We start from the raw sequence: 15,535 nt of genomic DNA, 5'->3' as shown, positions 1-15,535 counted from the left end.
ATGCTCTTCAGCCCACTGCCCTCTGACTCTTCTCCCACAAACTTGCCTGGCCCATCGTGGACACATGGTCCTTGGCAGAGAGGCCATCGAGACTCCCGGGACACTGCGTCTGTCCTCCACCTCACTGGGCTTTCTTCTGCAGCCTCTTCCTCTGCTCCTCGGGGTTCAGTGCTGGGCCTCCTTTCTCTCTTCTGTCGCAGTCTGTCCGTCAGCAATCCCGGTGATTCCCATTATTTTAGACACCACCCACACACTGAGTCCCAAACTCCTGCAACCAGCTGCTATGGGAACCTCTGTGTACCTGGAGGTCCAGTGGGCACCTGGAGCCTAAGACATCTACAGGAGAGTGCTTGATTTTCCTCCCCAAACTTATTCCCGAGCTGCCCCACCTCTGTAAATTGCACCACCAGCCACCCAGTCCCAAAAGCCAGAAACCCAGGGGTCATTACTGCGTTCCTCCCCTTCCTTCATCCCCATCAGTATCCGGTCCAGTCCATTTCCATCCACCCCCACTAAATATCTCCAGTCTGCCCACCCTGCTCCACCTCCTCTGCTCCCAAGCTAGTCTAGGCTTCCAACATCTCTTGCCTGGACCACTCCAGTCTTTCTACTGGTACCCTGCCTCTTCTTTGCCCACCTATAATCCATTCTCATAAGATCATGTTACTCCCCTGCTCACCAGTTGCTGTGTCCTAAAGTTCCTGCAGAATGTGCCCCACCTGCCTCTCCAATCCCAAGTTAGACCACATTCTTGATCCATGCTCCTAGGCAACCTCCCCCAGCTCTTCCTGCCACAGGGCCTTTGCACATGCTAGTCCTTCACCCTAGAATTATCTTCTGGTCTTTCAGTTCTCAGTTTAAATGTGTAACATGTTCAGCAAAAACTTCCCAATCTAACAAGATGACCCCTGTCCCCGGCCCACATGCACATCCCCTACTCTATCACACTCTTTTCTTTATTTCCTTTATATTCTTACCTCAATCTCCAACACTCTGGTCTATTTGATACCTTGTTTGTTACTTGTTAGCTGACCACAGTGGAAGCCCCATGAGGGCAGGGCCATGACTACCTGGCTCACCTGCACCCACAGCCCATAGCCCTGCACCCAGTCCCATGCCAGCCACATGGTGGGCACTCACAAAACACCTGGAACATGAATAAATGGCAGCCTAGTCTCTGCTTACACTTCACTTATCAAGAGAAGCCCCCACTAAAACATTCGTCTCATGGAGGGCCCTTTCCTGCCCCTCCACAGCCCATCCCCATCCTCCTCAGATGAGGGGTGGCACAAGGAACACGCCCTCTCCCCTCCCTTCCTTCACCTTCCTGCTCCTGGCACACCCCTCCCCCTCAGCCACCCCGTTCCCCTCCCTCCTTGCTCCACTCTCCACACCTGCCCTCACTCCGGCTGCTTTGCCAGTGCTGTCCCACCCACCCCACCACTCCCTGACCCCAAATGCCTTCCGTCTTCCATCCACCTTTTCAAAGCTTGCCCGTCCTTTCAGGCTTAGCTCAAGCCCCTTCCTTCCTGCACTTACCCCCTCCGAACTCCCAGCACCTGTGGTTTTTGAACACCAATTGCAGCCTTGATGTTAGACTGCCTCTATTTCTGTCATGCATCTTACTATTGATAAGAATAATGACCAGGACCTCCATGTAAATCCAGTACCTTGCAGATACTGTACAAGTGTTATCCCTGCTGAGGCTCAAAACTATGCAAAACAGTTTCCATTTCAGAGAGGAGGAGGACTCATCTCTGAAAGCCAAAAGGACTTGGGGAGCACGGTGGCGCAGTGTCCCCTCACTCAGACTCAGTGGACAGACTCCCCAGTGGGACGGGAGCTCCTGTGGGTGGGATTGTAGTCCCCAGTACCAGTGTTTCTGTTCCTTGCCCCAAGGCGTTTAAAATAACCCCTTCTGATGGCCAGAACTATTTCGGATGAATGGCCACTATGTAACCAATGAGGGGAGGGGCTCTAAGGGGTTTGTAGTGAACCACAGGAGGCTCTGCTGCCTTTCATTTCACAAGGACATGCTTTGCAAGATTTCATGGCTCTCTGTTATTACCTTTGCGTCACTCAGCCCTGGAGCGTGGCTGGCAGGAGGGGAATGAGGAATGTCTGACTAAAGGGTCCTCCACCCATTGCCTTTCAGCTGCATCGGTAGCTCTGAGCAGCCATTCAGGAGGCCGAGCTCCTCCCCAAGGTGAGCACAGACTATCTTTGGATGACCTGGGTTACCTCCCGTCTGCTCTGTGTGTGCGCCCCTAGGTGACTGTGGGCCCAAGGGACAAGGCTGCTGTAGGCAGTGTTGATAAGGCTGAGTGGCCATGGCAGTGCTCCACCCAGGCAATTTACTCGTTCATTTAGTCATTATAGGATACTGAGCGCCTCCTCTCTGCCAGGCACTCCTGGAGGCACTGGAGATATAGCAGAGAACTGAACAGCACTGCAGCTTTCGTGGCTTTTCTGCGAGGAGAGGGAGGAGAGAAGAGAAGGAGGTCAGTGGGATGAAGTGTGTGAGGGACAGGAAGCAGGGGTTGAGAGTAAGATGGGGAGTCAGAGAGCCAGCTCGAAGAGGGAACATTTGAGCAGAGACTGGAACACTGAGGGCATGATTTGTATGTCTCACTTCCCCAAAAAAGACTGCAGGCAAAGACTGGCTCTTGTACCTCTTGTTTATCCTCAGAAGATTCTAGAACATTTCTGGAGACTCAGCAGTAACTTGGAATTTTGAACCGAGGATATTCTTAACTAAACTTTAACAAAATCAATAGGCAATACGAAAGCAAAGCTCTTTTTTCCCCAAGGGAAAGTGTGTTAGTCACATGCTAGCTTTTTCATTAGAAAAAAACGGATTTTCGGTGAAGCAGAGGGAAGTGGGTTGAGCCTGGAGTAGGCTGTGGACACCAGCTGCTGCACTTGCCCGGGGCCACAAGCAAGGGCTGGTGCTGGGCACTCTGAAAAGCCCTCCTCCTGAGTTTGGGGGGCAATATGCAAGGCCGATGCTCCCGGAGGGGTCACAGATTCCCTGCACCTGCGCCAAGGAGATTGGGGACACTCAGTGATGGAGGCATTTAAAGGCTGCCTGTGACAGAACAAACATTAATAAAAACAAGAGGCACATTACTACTTTCCAAGCTCGTCACCCACCTCAGCATATTAAATCCTGGAGGGCAGGTGGCCTTTCCCCCTTTTGATGATGTGGGATCTAAGCCTCGTTGTTCAGGTGCTGGACATTGGTTTTCTGATTTCCCACACTGTGTTGGCATGGGTTTCCTGGGAAGTGCCCACCTGCTGCTTTTTTATGCTACGGAGGCAGAGGGGGCGGGACCTAGAGAGGGGGCGGAGGGCGGGGCTGGGAGAGGAAGGGGGAAGAGCCGGGGGCGGGGCTGTGCTGAGAGATGGAAGCGCCTGCCTGGTCACGTCTCTATAGCCTTTAGAAACATTCCCGTCTTGCCTTGTCTTTCCTGGCCTTGACATTTTTTAAGAATATACGTCGGTTATTCTGTAGGACGACCCCCAATTTGGGTTGGCTGAGGTTTCTGCCGGATTAGATTCGGGTTATGCATTTTTGGCATTTTTATTCTTCTCAGTGCATTTCAACAGTAGGCTCGCGTGAACACTTGTTCCGTTACTGGTGACGCTCACATCGTTTTAGGCGGTGTTCAGCAGACTTCTGCACCGTCAAGTTCCTAGTTTCCCCTCGTAATTAGTAATATCTATGGGAGATACTTTGAGATTATGTAAGGGTACTGTTACTCTTCAAACTTCTACCACTGCTTTCAGCGTTCATAAAGATTCTTGCTGGTTGCCTCATGGTGGTTTTCTAATTGCATGATTCCTTCTGCATGTGTTAGGTGACCGTCCACTGGAAGAAAGAGCTTTCCCGTGTAGCCCGTGCATTTTTATGTGTGGATTTGTATCAGTGTGGATTCATGGGTCCTTATTTCAGTCAAAGGGTTATAATTCTTTATTGTGATCATTTATTTTCATGCTCAAGTAATCCCAGAGGAAGCCAGGGAAAACCCCTTCAGAGTGCCTTCTGGATTCTTTTGACAAGTTCCCATGTCAGAAGTAAACACTTCATTACTTTCTGGCACAACATGTTCCAGGCTCTTCTTGCACTTTCCCTGCCCCGGCCGTGAATTCAGTCATTTCTCTAAAGAGCTCAGGTTTCTTTTAGCAAAGAATCATATTTAGAAACTAGTATTTGAGTACTAAGTATACTCATTGCTTTCAGAGTGTTATTGCTCCTAGGTCCTTTCAGTGGATAGAGCCAGGCAATACATGAATGGATATGCACACAGACATGAGTACGTATGTGTGGTAGGCACATGACCCCAATGACCCCAGTCTCCTGATATTCATGCCTTATGTAACTGTTGTGTGGGTCTCAGCCTATTGAACCCCGTGGCCAAGTGGTTAAGTTCGCGCACTCCGCTGCAGGCGGCCCAGTGTTTCGTTGGTTCGAATCCTGGGCATGGACATGGCACTGCTCATCAAACCATGCTGAGGCGGCGTCCCACATGCCACAACTAGAAGTACCCACAACGTAGAATATACAACTATGTACCAGGGGGCTTTGGGGAGAAAAAGGAAAAAAATAAAATCCTTAATAAAAAAAAAAAGAAAGAAAAGGATGCTTTCAGCTAGGAATGCCTGAGGCACTCACCTGGGCCTGTAGTACTCGTAGGGAGCCCCTACCGACATTTCCCCTCACTGGGACTATTGTTGTGACTAGACGAGCCCTTGTGGTTCTTATTATGGTTGCAAGACGTACTTCAGCAAACACCGAGGGAATTTTGAGGAGTAAGATTCATTACATCACAGGCCCTGCAGGGTACATGGCACACCGGAGGGCCACACAGCGAGGTTGTGAGGTATAGAGAAGAGTGTGGACCTGGAACTCTGCCTTTATTAGGGTCTGAGGGTAGGGTGTCTAGGGTTTCGAGGGTTCACTCTCTATTGGATAATTTAAAGCATAAGAGCGGGAGTTAGAGTGTGTGAAGGGAGAAGCAGGGTCACTCAAGTGGTCAGTCACCTAGGTCACCCAGAGCTTTCTGAATGAGGGAAATTCGTGGGTGGGGATGGCCTAATTCTTTTTCTGGCTGTTTTGCTAGTAGCTGTGATAGTGTGTCTTAGAGCTGGTGATAGTTATTCAAGATGGGTGTCTTTTGAAATGGATGCCTCAGCAACCCAAAGCCTAAAGTCAGGCACTTAAACTACAGTCATCCTCTCTCCTTGAGTGTGGGCTAGACCAGGTGACGAATACGAATACAAGAATGGAATACAGCAAAAGTGATGGAATGTTGCTTAAGATATTAGGTTATAAAAGACTGTGGCCTCGGTCTTGCATGCCTCTTGTGCTCCTCACTCTGGTGGAGGTCATCTGCTATGTTATGAGCTGCCATGTGGAGAGACTCACGTGGCAGGAACTGAGGGAGGTGTTGGGCCAACAACCCTGGAGAGGGACTCAATCTCACCGATAACCACGTGAGTGAGCTTGGAAATGGATCCTCCCCAGTTGCATTCCTTCGGATGAGACCACAGCCCCCACCCATAGCTTGATTGAATCCTGTGACAGACCCAGAGTCAGAAGCACTCAGTGAAGCCACATCCAATTGTCCACAGAAACTGTGAGATGATAAATGTTTGTTGTTTTAAGCCACTAAGTTTTGGAGTGATTTGTTATAGTAAGCAATAGATGACTAATCCAATATACTGTATCTACTTGGGGGGTGGGGGTGGGGAGTGTGGAGAGAGGGCCCACACACACCTGTATCTGTTTTTATATCTGTCTATCTCTACATATTACAAATATGGATTTATACTAATAAGTTCAGTTTCAGTCCAATGCTACAGGGACTCTTTCTAACCTTCCCCACTTTCCATACTTATAACTCCCTTCTCCAACAGTGAGAACCCCAGCTCCCATTATCCACAATATGCTGATTTATTTGTTCAGTCCTAGAATATACAGAAAGTAGTTTCAGAATTGCTATCCTATGTCTCTGTGGAAAAGTAGCCTACTCATGGGAGTTCAACATTTGTTTAGAGTTCTTGTTGTCTTTAGTTAAAGGCATATAGTCCAAATACTGTGAACTCTGTGTTCTTTTAAAAAAAAAACGGTGTACTCTCTCAGCTTCTCCGGGAAGTGAGGAGTGAAATGCAAAAGGTATAGCATGTTTTCTTTCCAGACAGCAAAGGCCCTGCTTGGCTGTTTTGCACCGGATTGTTGTAACTTCCCTGTAAGAAGTGCTGGGGGCAGGGACTTCAGAGGCTTACCACTCTGAGCTTTCTCTGGGCCGATGCTGCCCTTTCCTCTCATTAGCAATGTAGTTTTCATGTAGTCATTAAATTGTTTGGAGAGAAAAGTGTACGGTGTTGCTTTTTGAAGGCCCCTGGAGAAGGTTTTGAATTATAATCACTCTCCTTATTCAAAAAGAAGCCAAGTGACCAGCTGACTCTGACATCTCCCCAGAAAGGCTCCATTTGGGTGGGACTCACGTGTTCTTCCAAAAAGATGGAAACCTGGATGGGACAGTCTTTGCACGGCAACAACTTGGGCCAGGACTCTCTGTGGAGCAACAAAAGGGGCATCAGGTCCTTGACACGACCTCGTTTGGGAAGACCTCTGTGTCATTGGGTTGTCACTGTCACCCTCCAAGGAGGCGGCATCCACAGAGACAAGGGAGCCCCCAGATCAGCATTGCTGCCCGGCGTGGGGTGGGGGGGGTAGAGGGCTGGTGGGGGCCTGGGAAGGCAGCACTGAGCATCGTCCCACTAGACACTTCAGGTGAGAGGTCACAAGTCACACTATGATGTGCCCCTTGGAGACTCTAGGAGAGTGGCCAAGGACATTATGCTCTGCCCTGCATGGCTTCTCCAGGATCTGACTCTGATTTCTAAGGTTTCCCATGCTAGGCCACTCCATTTCCTTGTGTCTGCCAACCTACCCTGCTATGACCTCAGAAACATACACACACACACACGTTATATACACACCATATAATACATACCACACATGCCACATGCATAACACACACCACACATATTGCACACATCCACAACTCATCACATGTATACACACCATACATATCCTATCCTACACAAATACAAACCACACACATACACACCCATCACACATGTACACACATCACACCACACACACATCCATATACACCATACACTCTACACTCATACACCACACATACATCGTACACACACACACACAAACCTCATACACAAATACATCACACAAGCACACACATCACATGTATACAAATACCACAACACACATTGAGCCAGGCCTCAAGGAGATAGATGGAAGGGTGCTGGCTCCCTGGTAAGGTGTGTGAGCTTTTCCCAGCCTCCCTCTGCTCCAGGAAGCATCCACGCTGCCCCCCACTTCAGCACATGCAGTCTCCACCCCTCATCTGACATTTCCAGGTGGTGGGAACGAAGCTCACCCTGAAGTTTTCTCCTCAGAAGTCCCCACAGCACCCAGCACAGTGCCTTGTACAAACAGCATCTTCAACAAGCAGACATAGATGGATTAGGGTTCAGCAAACGAAAGTTGATAGCACTTAATTATCAGAGTGACAGGACTACAGAGGGTTTGCTTGTTTTTCAAAAATTTGTTTTATTTTACTTTTTTCTTTCAGGCAAACATTTTATATTTTTAAATAGATAATACATTTACATACTTCAAAATCTAAAAGGAGAAAACTTATGTCCACACAAAAACCTGCACACAGATGTTTATAGCGGCTTTATTCATAACTGCCAAACTTGGAAGCAACCAGATTCAGTGGGTGAATGGATAAATAAACTGTGGTACATCCAGATGGTGGAATATTATTCAACACCAAAAAGAAATGAGCTATCAAGCGATGGAGAGGCGTGGAGGAAGCTTAAATGCATATTACTAAGTGAAAGAAGCCAATCTGAAGAGGCTACATACCATATGACTCCAACTATAAGATATCCTGGAAAAGGCAAAACTGTGAAGACAGTAAAAAGATGTGTGGTTACCAGAGGTTGTGGGGGAAGAAGGGATGAAGAGGTGGAGCACAGAGGATTTTTAGGGCAGTGGAAACACTCTGTATGATTCCATAATGATGAATACATGTCATTATACATTTGTCGAAATCCGTGGAATGTACAACACGAAGGGTGACCCCTAATGTGAACTACAGACTTTGGGTGGTAATGATGTGTCAAAATAAGTTCAAAATGTACCATTCTGGTGAATGATGTGGATAATGAGAGAGGCTATGCATGTGTGGGGGTGGGGGATATACGAGACATCTCTGTACCTCCTTCTCAAGTATGTTGCAAACCTAAAACTGCTCTAAAAAAATTGTCTTAAAAAAATTTTAAAGGGCACCAAGCCTGTGGGTATGTCCTTCCACTCACATCCCCCAGGCCTCCAGGTCCCTTCCCTGGAGGGCACCAGTGTTAGCTGCTTCTTGTGAACGCTTCCCAATATGTTGTGTCCATTTTCAAGCAAGTATATTTGCATACGTGCATTTCTCCCATCTAACAGAATGACAGTACTCTAGAAATTATTCCATCTTGCTTTTTCACTTACTACAGCTCCGTGGTCTTTCCCTATTGATATAGAGAGAATGTCTTACTTTTTTTTTTATAGTTGCAGAGAATTCCATTGATAATGTTCCGTAACACAGACAAAATTGCCTACTGATGGACAGTAGGTGACTTCCAGTCTTCTGATATCATAAACAGTGATGCAATAAATAACCTTGGGCATGTGTCATTTTGCATGTGTTCAGGTATATCTGTAGAATAAAATCCTAAAAATGGAATTGCTTGGTCAAAAGGTATATGCTTTGTAATTTTGATAAATTATTGCCAAATTGCCCTCGGTAGAGATTGCATCAATTTCCAACTCCAGCAGCCATGTTATATGAGTACCCGTTTCCTTACAACCTTCAATATTTTAAGTTATAAAAATAACATCCAGTGACTCTGAATACCACTTAGAGTCCACTTGTAAAATTCCTACGGTGTGTGGGGGCCCGGAAGTCTGGAGAAGATGAGGTTCTTGAGAGCAAAACAAAGACCTAATTGGAGACTTGCAGACTTTGTCAGCTTCTGGTAACTCACGTTCCCACCAGAGCTCCTCTGGGCACCGGCTTACTCCAGGGGGGCATCATTCCCCGCTTTGCAGACTTCAGCTTGCATGCAAAGCCTAGGTTTTGTAGCTCTATGGGAATCATGAGCTACATACAAAACTTACTTCCAAGCCATTCCTCTTTAAAGGAACCAGAGCTAAGATCCTTAAAGACTTGCATCCATTTGCATGATGATTGGCAGTGTCTATTCAGATTTTTTGGGCAGACTGCTTGTTAATGGCATAATAATTTTATAAAAGCAAAAGAATGAATTCTAATGATGGCTTGGGGATATATTGGTCTAATTTCCACTTCTTTCTCTTCCAGGGACAGAAAGCTTGGATCGAAAGAACCTTTTGCAAACGGGAATGTATCTTCGTAATTCCCAGCACTAAAGACCCTAACAGGTAATTTGGAAGCCATAATTAAGACCTTATCCAAACCAGCATTTGTCCACCAATTGCCAGTAACTATTCTTCTAGTATTTGTGGGAGGGGGAAAAAGAGTCAAGAAGGATGGCCAGAATCTATTCCCCACCTGAGTCATTAACCAGGGAGTCACTTGGGCTAATAAGTTCCTCTGTAAAGATGCAAATAGCCTTGGGAAAGAGTTACTGTCCGCTACTCACTTGAAAGTGAACTCTCATAACCAGATGGGCCCCCAGTTTTCCTCTTAGTCTTGGTGAGATGAAGGAGCTGAGGGCATTATAATGACAGATTTCCAGGACATCTTCTGGACCTCTTTTTTAGAGTTTCATAACGTGTTTAGATGAAAAGGAGCTTCCATCACAGGAAAGATCTGAGTGATTAAGTGAACTAGATGTAACTTTATGAAAGGATTTACTTTGTACACAAAATGTCAAACAATGTCCCTCACTTACATGAAAATGCACCTGTTATAAACTAAACAGAAGGCCTTCTAAAGCCATGAAAGTGATCAGAGATGAATTTAGCTAAAACTTCTCATCCCTGAGGGCAAAAGCTGTAAGCCTGAGTTTGGAGGGCTGCCGGGAGTGATGTATCTGTACTTTCACCCAGTGTGAAATCCGTGCAGGTAGGAGCCCTGACACAGAGTGCAGACTCCTAGAGACCACCTGATTCAAGTTTATTTGACACATACAACTTCAGCTCCCCACATCGTGAAGCTCGGCCCCCTTCACCACCACCCTGTAGATTCCTCTCTTTGCTTAAAGCTCAGTGATTACCCCCTAAGACAAGAAACACCATTTTGGGACAATGCCAGTGACCATAAGAGTCTTCCTTTTGTTGCACCTAAAGGTCTCTCCTTATTTCAGTGGCACCCAGACCCTCCTTAATGGAAACTATCTATGCCAGCCCTCCTTAGCACCTGCCAGCACTGCAGCCCCCCACACAGCCAAGTAGCTAAGCATCAGAAGAGATAAAGAGGGACATTTTATAATGATAATAGGATCAACCCATTGGGAAGATATAACAATTATAAGCACATACACACCTAATAACAGAGCACCAAAATGCATGAAGCAAAAACTGATAGAAATAAAGGGAGAAATAAATAATTCAATAATAATAGCTGGAAACTTCAACTCCTCACTTTCAATAATTGAGAGAACACCTAGACAGAAGTTCAAAATGGGATAGAATACTTGAACAACACTATACGCCAGCTAGAACTAACAGACATCAGTAGAACACTCCACCCAACAACAAAATATACGTTCTCAAGGGCATGGGGAACATACTCCAGGATAGATCATATGTTAAGCCATAAAACAAGTCTCGACAAATTTTAAAGGATGGAAATAATATAAAGTATGTTCTCCAACCATAATGAAATGAAATTAGAACTAAGAAATCAAAAGGAGGAAAAAAGTTTGGAAACTCACAAATATGTGGAAATTAAACAACACACTCCTAAATAACCAATGGGTCAAAGGAGAAATCAAAAAAGACATCAGAAAATACTTCAAGATAAGTGAAAATGGAGACACAACATATCAAAACTTGTAGGATGCATTTAAAGCAGATCTGAGAGGAAAATTTATAGCTGTAAATGCCTATTTAAGAAAGAAGAAAGAAATTAAATAAATAACCAAACCTTCCACTATGACACACTGGAAAAAGAAGAGTAAACTAAACCTAAAAGAAGCAGAAGGAAAGAAATAATAGAGAATAGAATGAAAGTTAATGAAGTAGAAAATTTTAAAATAATAGAGAAAAATCAATGAAATGAAAAGCTCATCTTCTGGGGGCTAACCTGGTGGCGCAGCAGTTAAGTGCATAGGTTCCACTTCGGTGGCCCAGGATTCGCCAGTTCGAGTCCCGGGTATGGACATGGCACCGCTTGGCAAGCCATGCTGTGGTAGGCATCCCACATATAAAGTAGAGGAAGATGGGCATGAATGTTAGCTCAGGGCCAGTCTTCCTCAGCAAAAAGAGGAGGATTGGCAGCAGATGTTAGCTCAGGGCTAATCTTCCTCAAAAAAAAAGCTCATCTTCAGAAAAGAGCAACAAAATTGACAAACCTTTAGCTAGATTGATAAAGAAAGAAAGAGAGAAGGCTCTAATTATTATGCTCAGAAATGATAGGACATTACTATCAATCTTATAGAAATAGAAATGAGTATAAAGGAATACTATAATTTGTATACCACTGACAATAAATTAGATAACCTAGATGAAATGGATTCCAAGACTCAAATTCTTAGAAAGACACAAACTATGAAGCTGATACAAGAAGAAATATACAATCTGAATAGACCTATAAGAAGTGAAGAGATAGGACTAGTAATCAAAAATTACCCGCAAAGAAAAGCTTAGGTCCAGATGGCTTCACTGCTGAATTTTACCAAATATTTAAAGAAGAGTTAAGACCAATTCCACACAAATTCCTTCAAAAAATAGAAGGTGAAAGAACACTTTCCAACTCATTGTATGAGGCCAGTACTACCCTGATATTGAAACCGGACGAAGCCATCACAAGAAAGGAAAACTACAGATCAATATCTCTTGCGAATATGGATGCAGAAATCCTAAACAAATACTATCACCAAATCCAGCAATATATAAAGAGAATTATACAGCATAACCTACTGGGATTTATCCCAGGAATACAAGGTTGGTTTCATGTCAGAAAACCAACTAATGCAATACATCACATCGATAGAATAAAAAACAAAAAATCATGTGATCATCTCAACTGACACCAAAAAAGGATTTGACAAAATCTAACACCATTTTATGATTTAAAAAAAAAAACCCAGAAAACTAGAAATAGAATAGAGTTTCCTCAAACTGATAAGAGTCATCTATGAAAAATCCATGGCTGGGGCCAGCCCAGTGTTTAAGTTTGCACACTCTGCTTCAGCAGCCCAGAGTTCACGGGTTTGGATCCGGAGTGCAGACCTATACCATGGCTCATCAAGCCATGCTGTGGTGGCATCCCACATACTAAATGGAGGAAGATTGGCATAGATGTTACCTCAGGGCCAATCTTCCTCACCAAACAAAACAGAAAAGAAAAGAAAAGAAAAATCCAAGGCTAACATTATAATTAATAGTGAACGATCAAATGCTTTGCCCCTAACATCAGAGATAAGGAAAGGATGTCCACTCTCACGACTTCTATTCAAAATTGTACTAGAGGCTCTAGCCAAGGCAATTAGGTAAGAGAAAGAAATAAAAGATATCCATATTGGAAAGGAAGAAGTAAAACTATCTTTATTGGCAGATGACATAATCTTATATATAGAAAATCCTAAAGAATCACTCAAAAACTATTATAACTAATAAACAAGTTCAGCAAGCTTGCAGCATATTAGATCAATATATAAAAATCATATATACTTCTATATACTTGCAATGTACAATATGAAAATGAAACTAACAAAACAATTCTGTTACAATAGCATCAAGAATAAGATAGTTAGGAATAAACCTAACAAAAGAAGGGCAAAACTTATACTCTGAAAAGTACAAAACATTGTTGAAAGAAATTAATGAACATTTAAATAATTAGAAAAACATTGCATGTTCATGGATTGGAAGACTTCACCTTGTTAAGATGGCAATATTCCCAAAATGATCTCCAGATTCAATGCAATCTTTATTCAAATCCCAGCTGGCTTCTTCGTAGAAATTGACAAGCTGATTGATATGGAATTTGCAGAGAACCTAGAATAGCCAAAATAATCTTCTAAAAAAAGAACAAAGTAGGAAGAAACAGATTACTTGATTTCAAAGAAGCGTGGTACTGGCAAAAGGATAGACAGACAGACCAATGGAATAGAATTGAGAGTCCAGAAATAAACCCATACATCTATGTCCAATTGATTTTTCAGCAAGGTTGGAAAAACCAGCGAAGAAAGAATAATCTCTTCGTCAAATGGTGCTGAAACAACTGGATATCAACATGCAAAAGAATGGATTTAGACCCCTACCTCACACCACATATAAAAATTAACTCAAAATGAATCAAAGACCTAAATGGAAGATCTAAAACTATAAAATTCTTAGACAAAAACTTAGGAGTAAATCTTCATGACCTCAAAGTTGGCAAAAGATTCTTAGATATGACGCCAAAAGCATGAACAGCAAAAGAAATATACTTTCAATGTTACTCGTGTAGAGAAATGTTCTACTAAGGCACAGAAGAATTCGACAATATTGAAAAATCCTGGAAGGTCAACTGTATATCTGCAGAGTATGACTGTACTTTGTCACAGAATGTTCAGTAATTGATGCCCACATTGAAAAGAGTGAAAATGTGTTCAGTAAGGAAGGGCATCTATCCAATGGGTTTAAAACAGACTGGTATCTAAATAGATATGCATTGATTAACTGGAAAAAGCCATCATAAGGGGCATTTATGTCCCCAGTTAAGCTGGATAAGTAAGGTGTTAGTCTGCTCCTGTTCATGTGCTACTCTTGTGTTCAGGTTAACCCATCTTAAGGAGAAAAATGTTATAGAAAGACTCTGCTTTGCCTTTGTTTCCAGGTGTTGCTGTGGCCAGCTCACCAACCAGCATATTCCCCCTCTGCCAAGTGTGACATCGAGCAAAAATGGAGAAGAAAATAAACAGGTGGAGACTCAGCCTGAAAAATGGTCTGTTGCCAAACACACCCAGAGCTACCCAACAGATTCCTATGGGATTCTTGAGTTCCAGGGTGGCGGATACTCCAATAAAGCCATGGTAAGAGAGGCCTTAGGAAGGGAGGCCCCAGGCCTGCAGCTTCCAGCAGAGGCCCAGCCGCCCAGACCCCCAGACTGTAGACACACGGTCTTCTTTCAGGGGTGTGGCTCCATCTTCCTAGATATTTCATTACAAAGACAACAAATATGTCTACGCACTCAGCCTTTTACCCATGAGATTTGGAAACGGGGCACTATTATAGAAAACGTGTAGCGTCCCTTACATCCATATGAACATTGTGACTCCACAAATCATGCTGCAGCCCACTCTGCAACCATACTCATCATGCCATGTCCAGTGAGGAGAGAGAAATTATGTTGTTTTTTGAGGTTGTTTAGGGTTTTGTCTTGTTTTTTCTATCTGTGAAGCTTCAACCCCCCTTAAATGGGTTAGGAGTGTCCGGAAATATTTCCCTCTGAAGTTTGTCCACAGCCTCCCTGGGTCTGCGTTCAGCTGGCCCAAGAAGACCAAGGCCTTTCACATTTGCATGTAAACAGGGAGTGCCCTCTGCCTTTCTGATGAGCCCTGCCAGGGAGAGAAGGCGTCAGTACTGTGATCCCTTTTAGCTAATTCTGAATAACATTCCCTTGTGCCCAGTTAGACCATTTTTGCAATTTCATTTTATTTCACTGGCCCAACACCGTTGTTCAAACAAAATTCAGTAGAGTTCCAAATACCATAACATAGAGTCTTCTAGAATGCTACACTATATACTGGCAAAACACAAAGAAGCAGTCCACAGGAACCAAGGCATCTGACCATTAACCTCTTCTTCACCTTGAGGGAAAGGTCAAGTCCAGAGGTTGGCCCATGATCCCCATTCGCAGCACCCACTCAATGTGGCCAGTTGCCCACTCCCTCAATAACATCCTGTCCAGCTTCTGGGGCCAGGGTTCATAGCTGAGCAGCTGTGGAATTTATTCCTTCAAGATTAGAGTTGCCAGGTAAAATACAGGGCTCTCAGTTATATTTGAATTTCAGATAAACAATGAACATTTTTTTTGGATAATGCCCAAATATTGCATGAGGCATACTTGCACTCAAACATTTTCTGTTGTTCATATAAAATTCAAATTTAACTGGGCGTGCTGTATTTTTATTTGCTAAATCTGGCAACCCTTCCAAAGTTCCCTTCCATCACTCGGCCACCAACTCACACAGAGGGCCCTAGAACCCTGAGGGAAAGAAAGCCAGACAGCTCTTGCTTAGACAGGAGCAATAGCCC

At 44.1% G+C, this 15,535-nt stretch overlaps 1 protein-coding gene across 6 annotated transcripts in view; it reads left to right on the top strand.

Moving 5' to 3' along the window:
• Positions 1 to 15,535, top strand: part of TRPM1 (transient receptor potential cation channel subfamily M member 1) — a 103,960-nt gene that overhangs the window by 16,580 nt on the left and 71,845 nt on the right. For 3 of the 6 annotated variants that reach the window (XM_070231299.1, XM_070231281.1, XM_070231274.1), the window contains 2 exons: positions 9,468 to 9,547; positions 14,115 to 14,310. In XM_070231299.1, the coding sequence (XP_070087400.1) occupies positions 14,308 to 14,310 (3 nt within the window). In that variant the 5' untranslated portion in view covers positions 9,468 to 9,547; positions 14,115 to 14,307. Of the gene's footprint in view, positions 1 to 2,086; positions 2,207 to 9,467; positions 9,548 to 14,114; positions 14,311 to 15,535 lie in introns of those variants that run through there. The other 3 variants (XM_070231295.1, XM_070231284.1, XM_070231292.1) reach the window with 3 other exon arrangements.

This window comes from Equus caballus, chromosome 1 (genome assembly GCF_041296265.1).
Source record: "Equus caballus isolate H_3958 breed thoroughbred chromosome 1, TB-T2T, whole genome shotgun sequence".
NCBI lineage: Eukaryota > Metazoa > Chordata > Mammalia > Perissodactyla > Equidae > Equus > Equus caballus.
The sequence above is the reverse complement of the archived record's forward strand: the minus strand, read 5'-3'. Positions and strand labels throughout refer to the sequence as shown.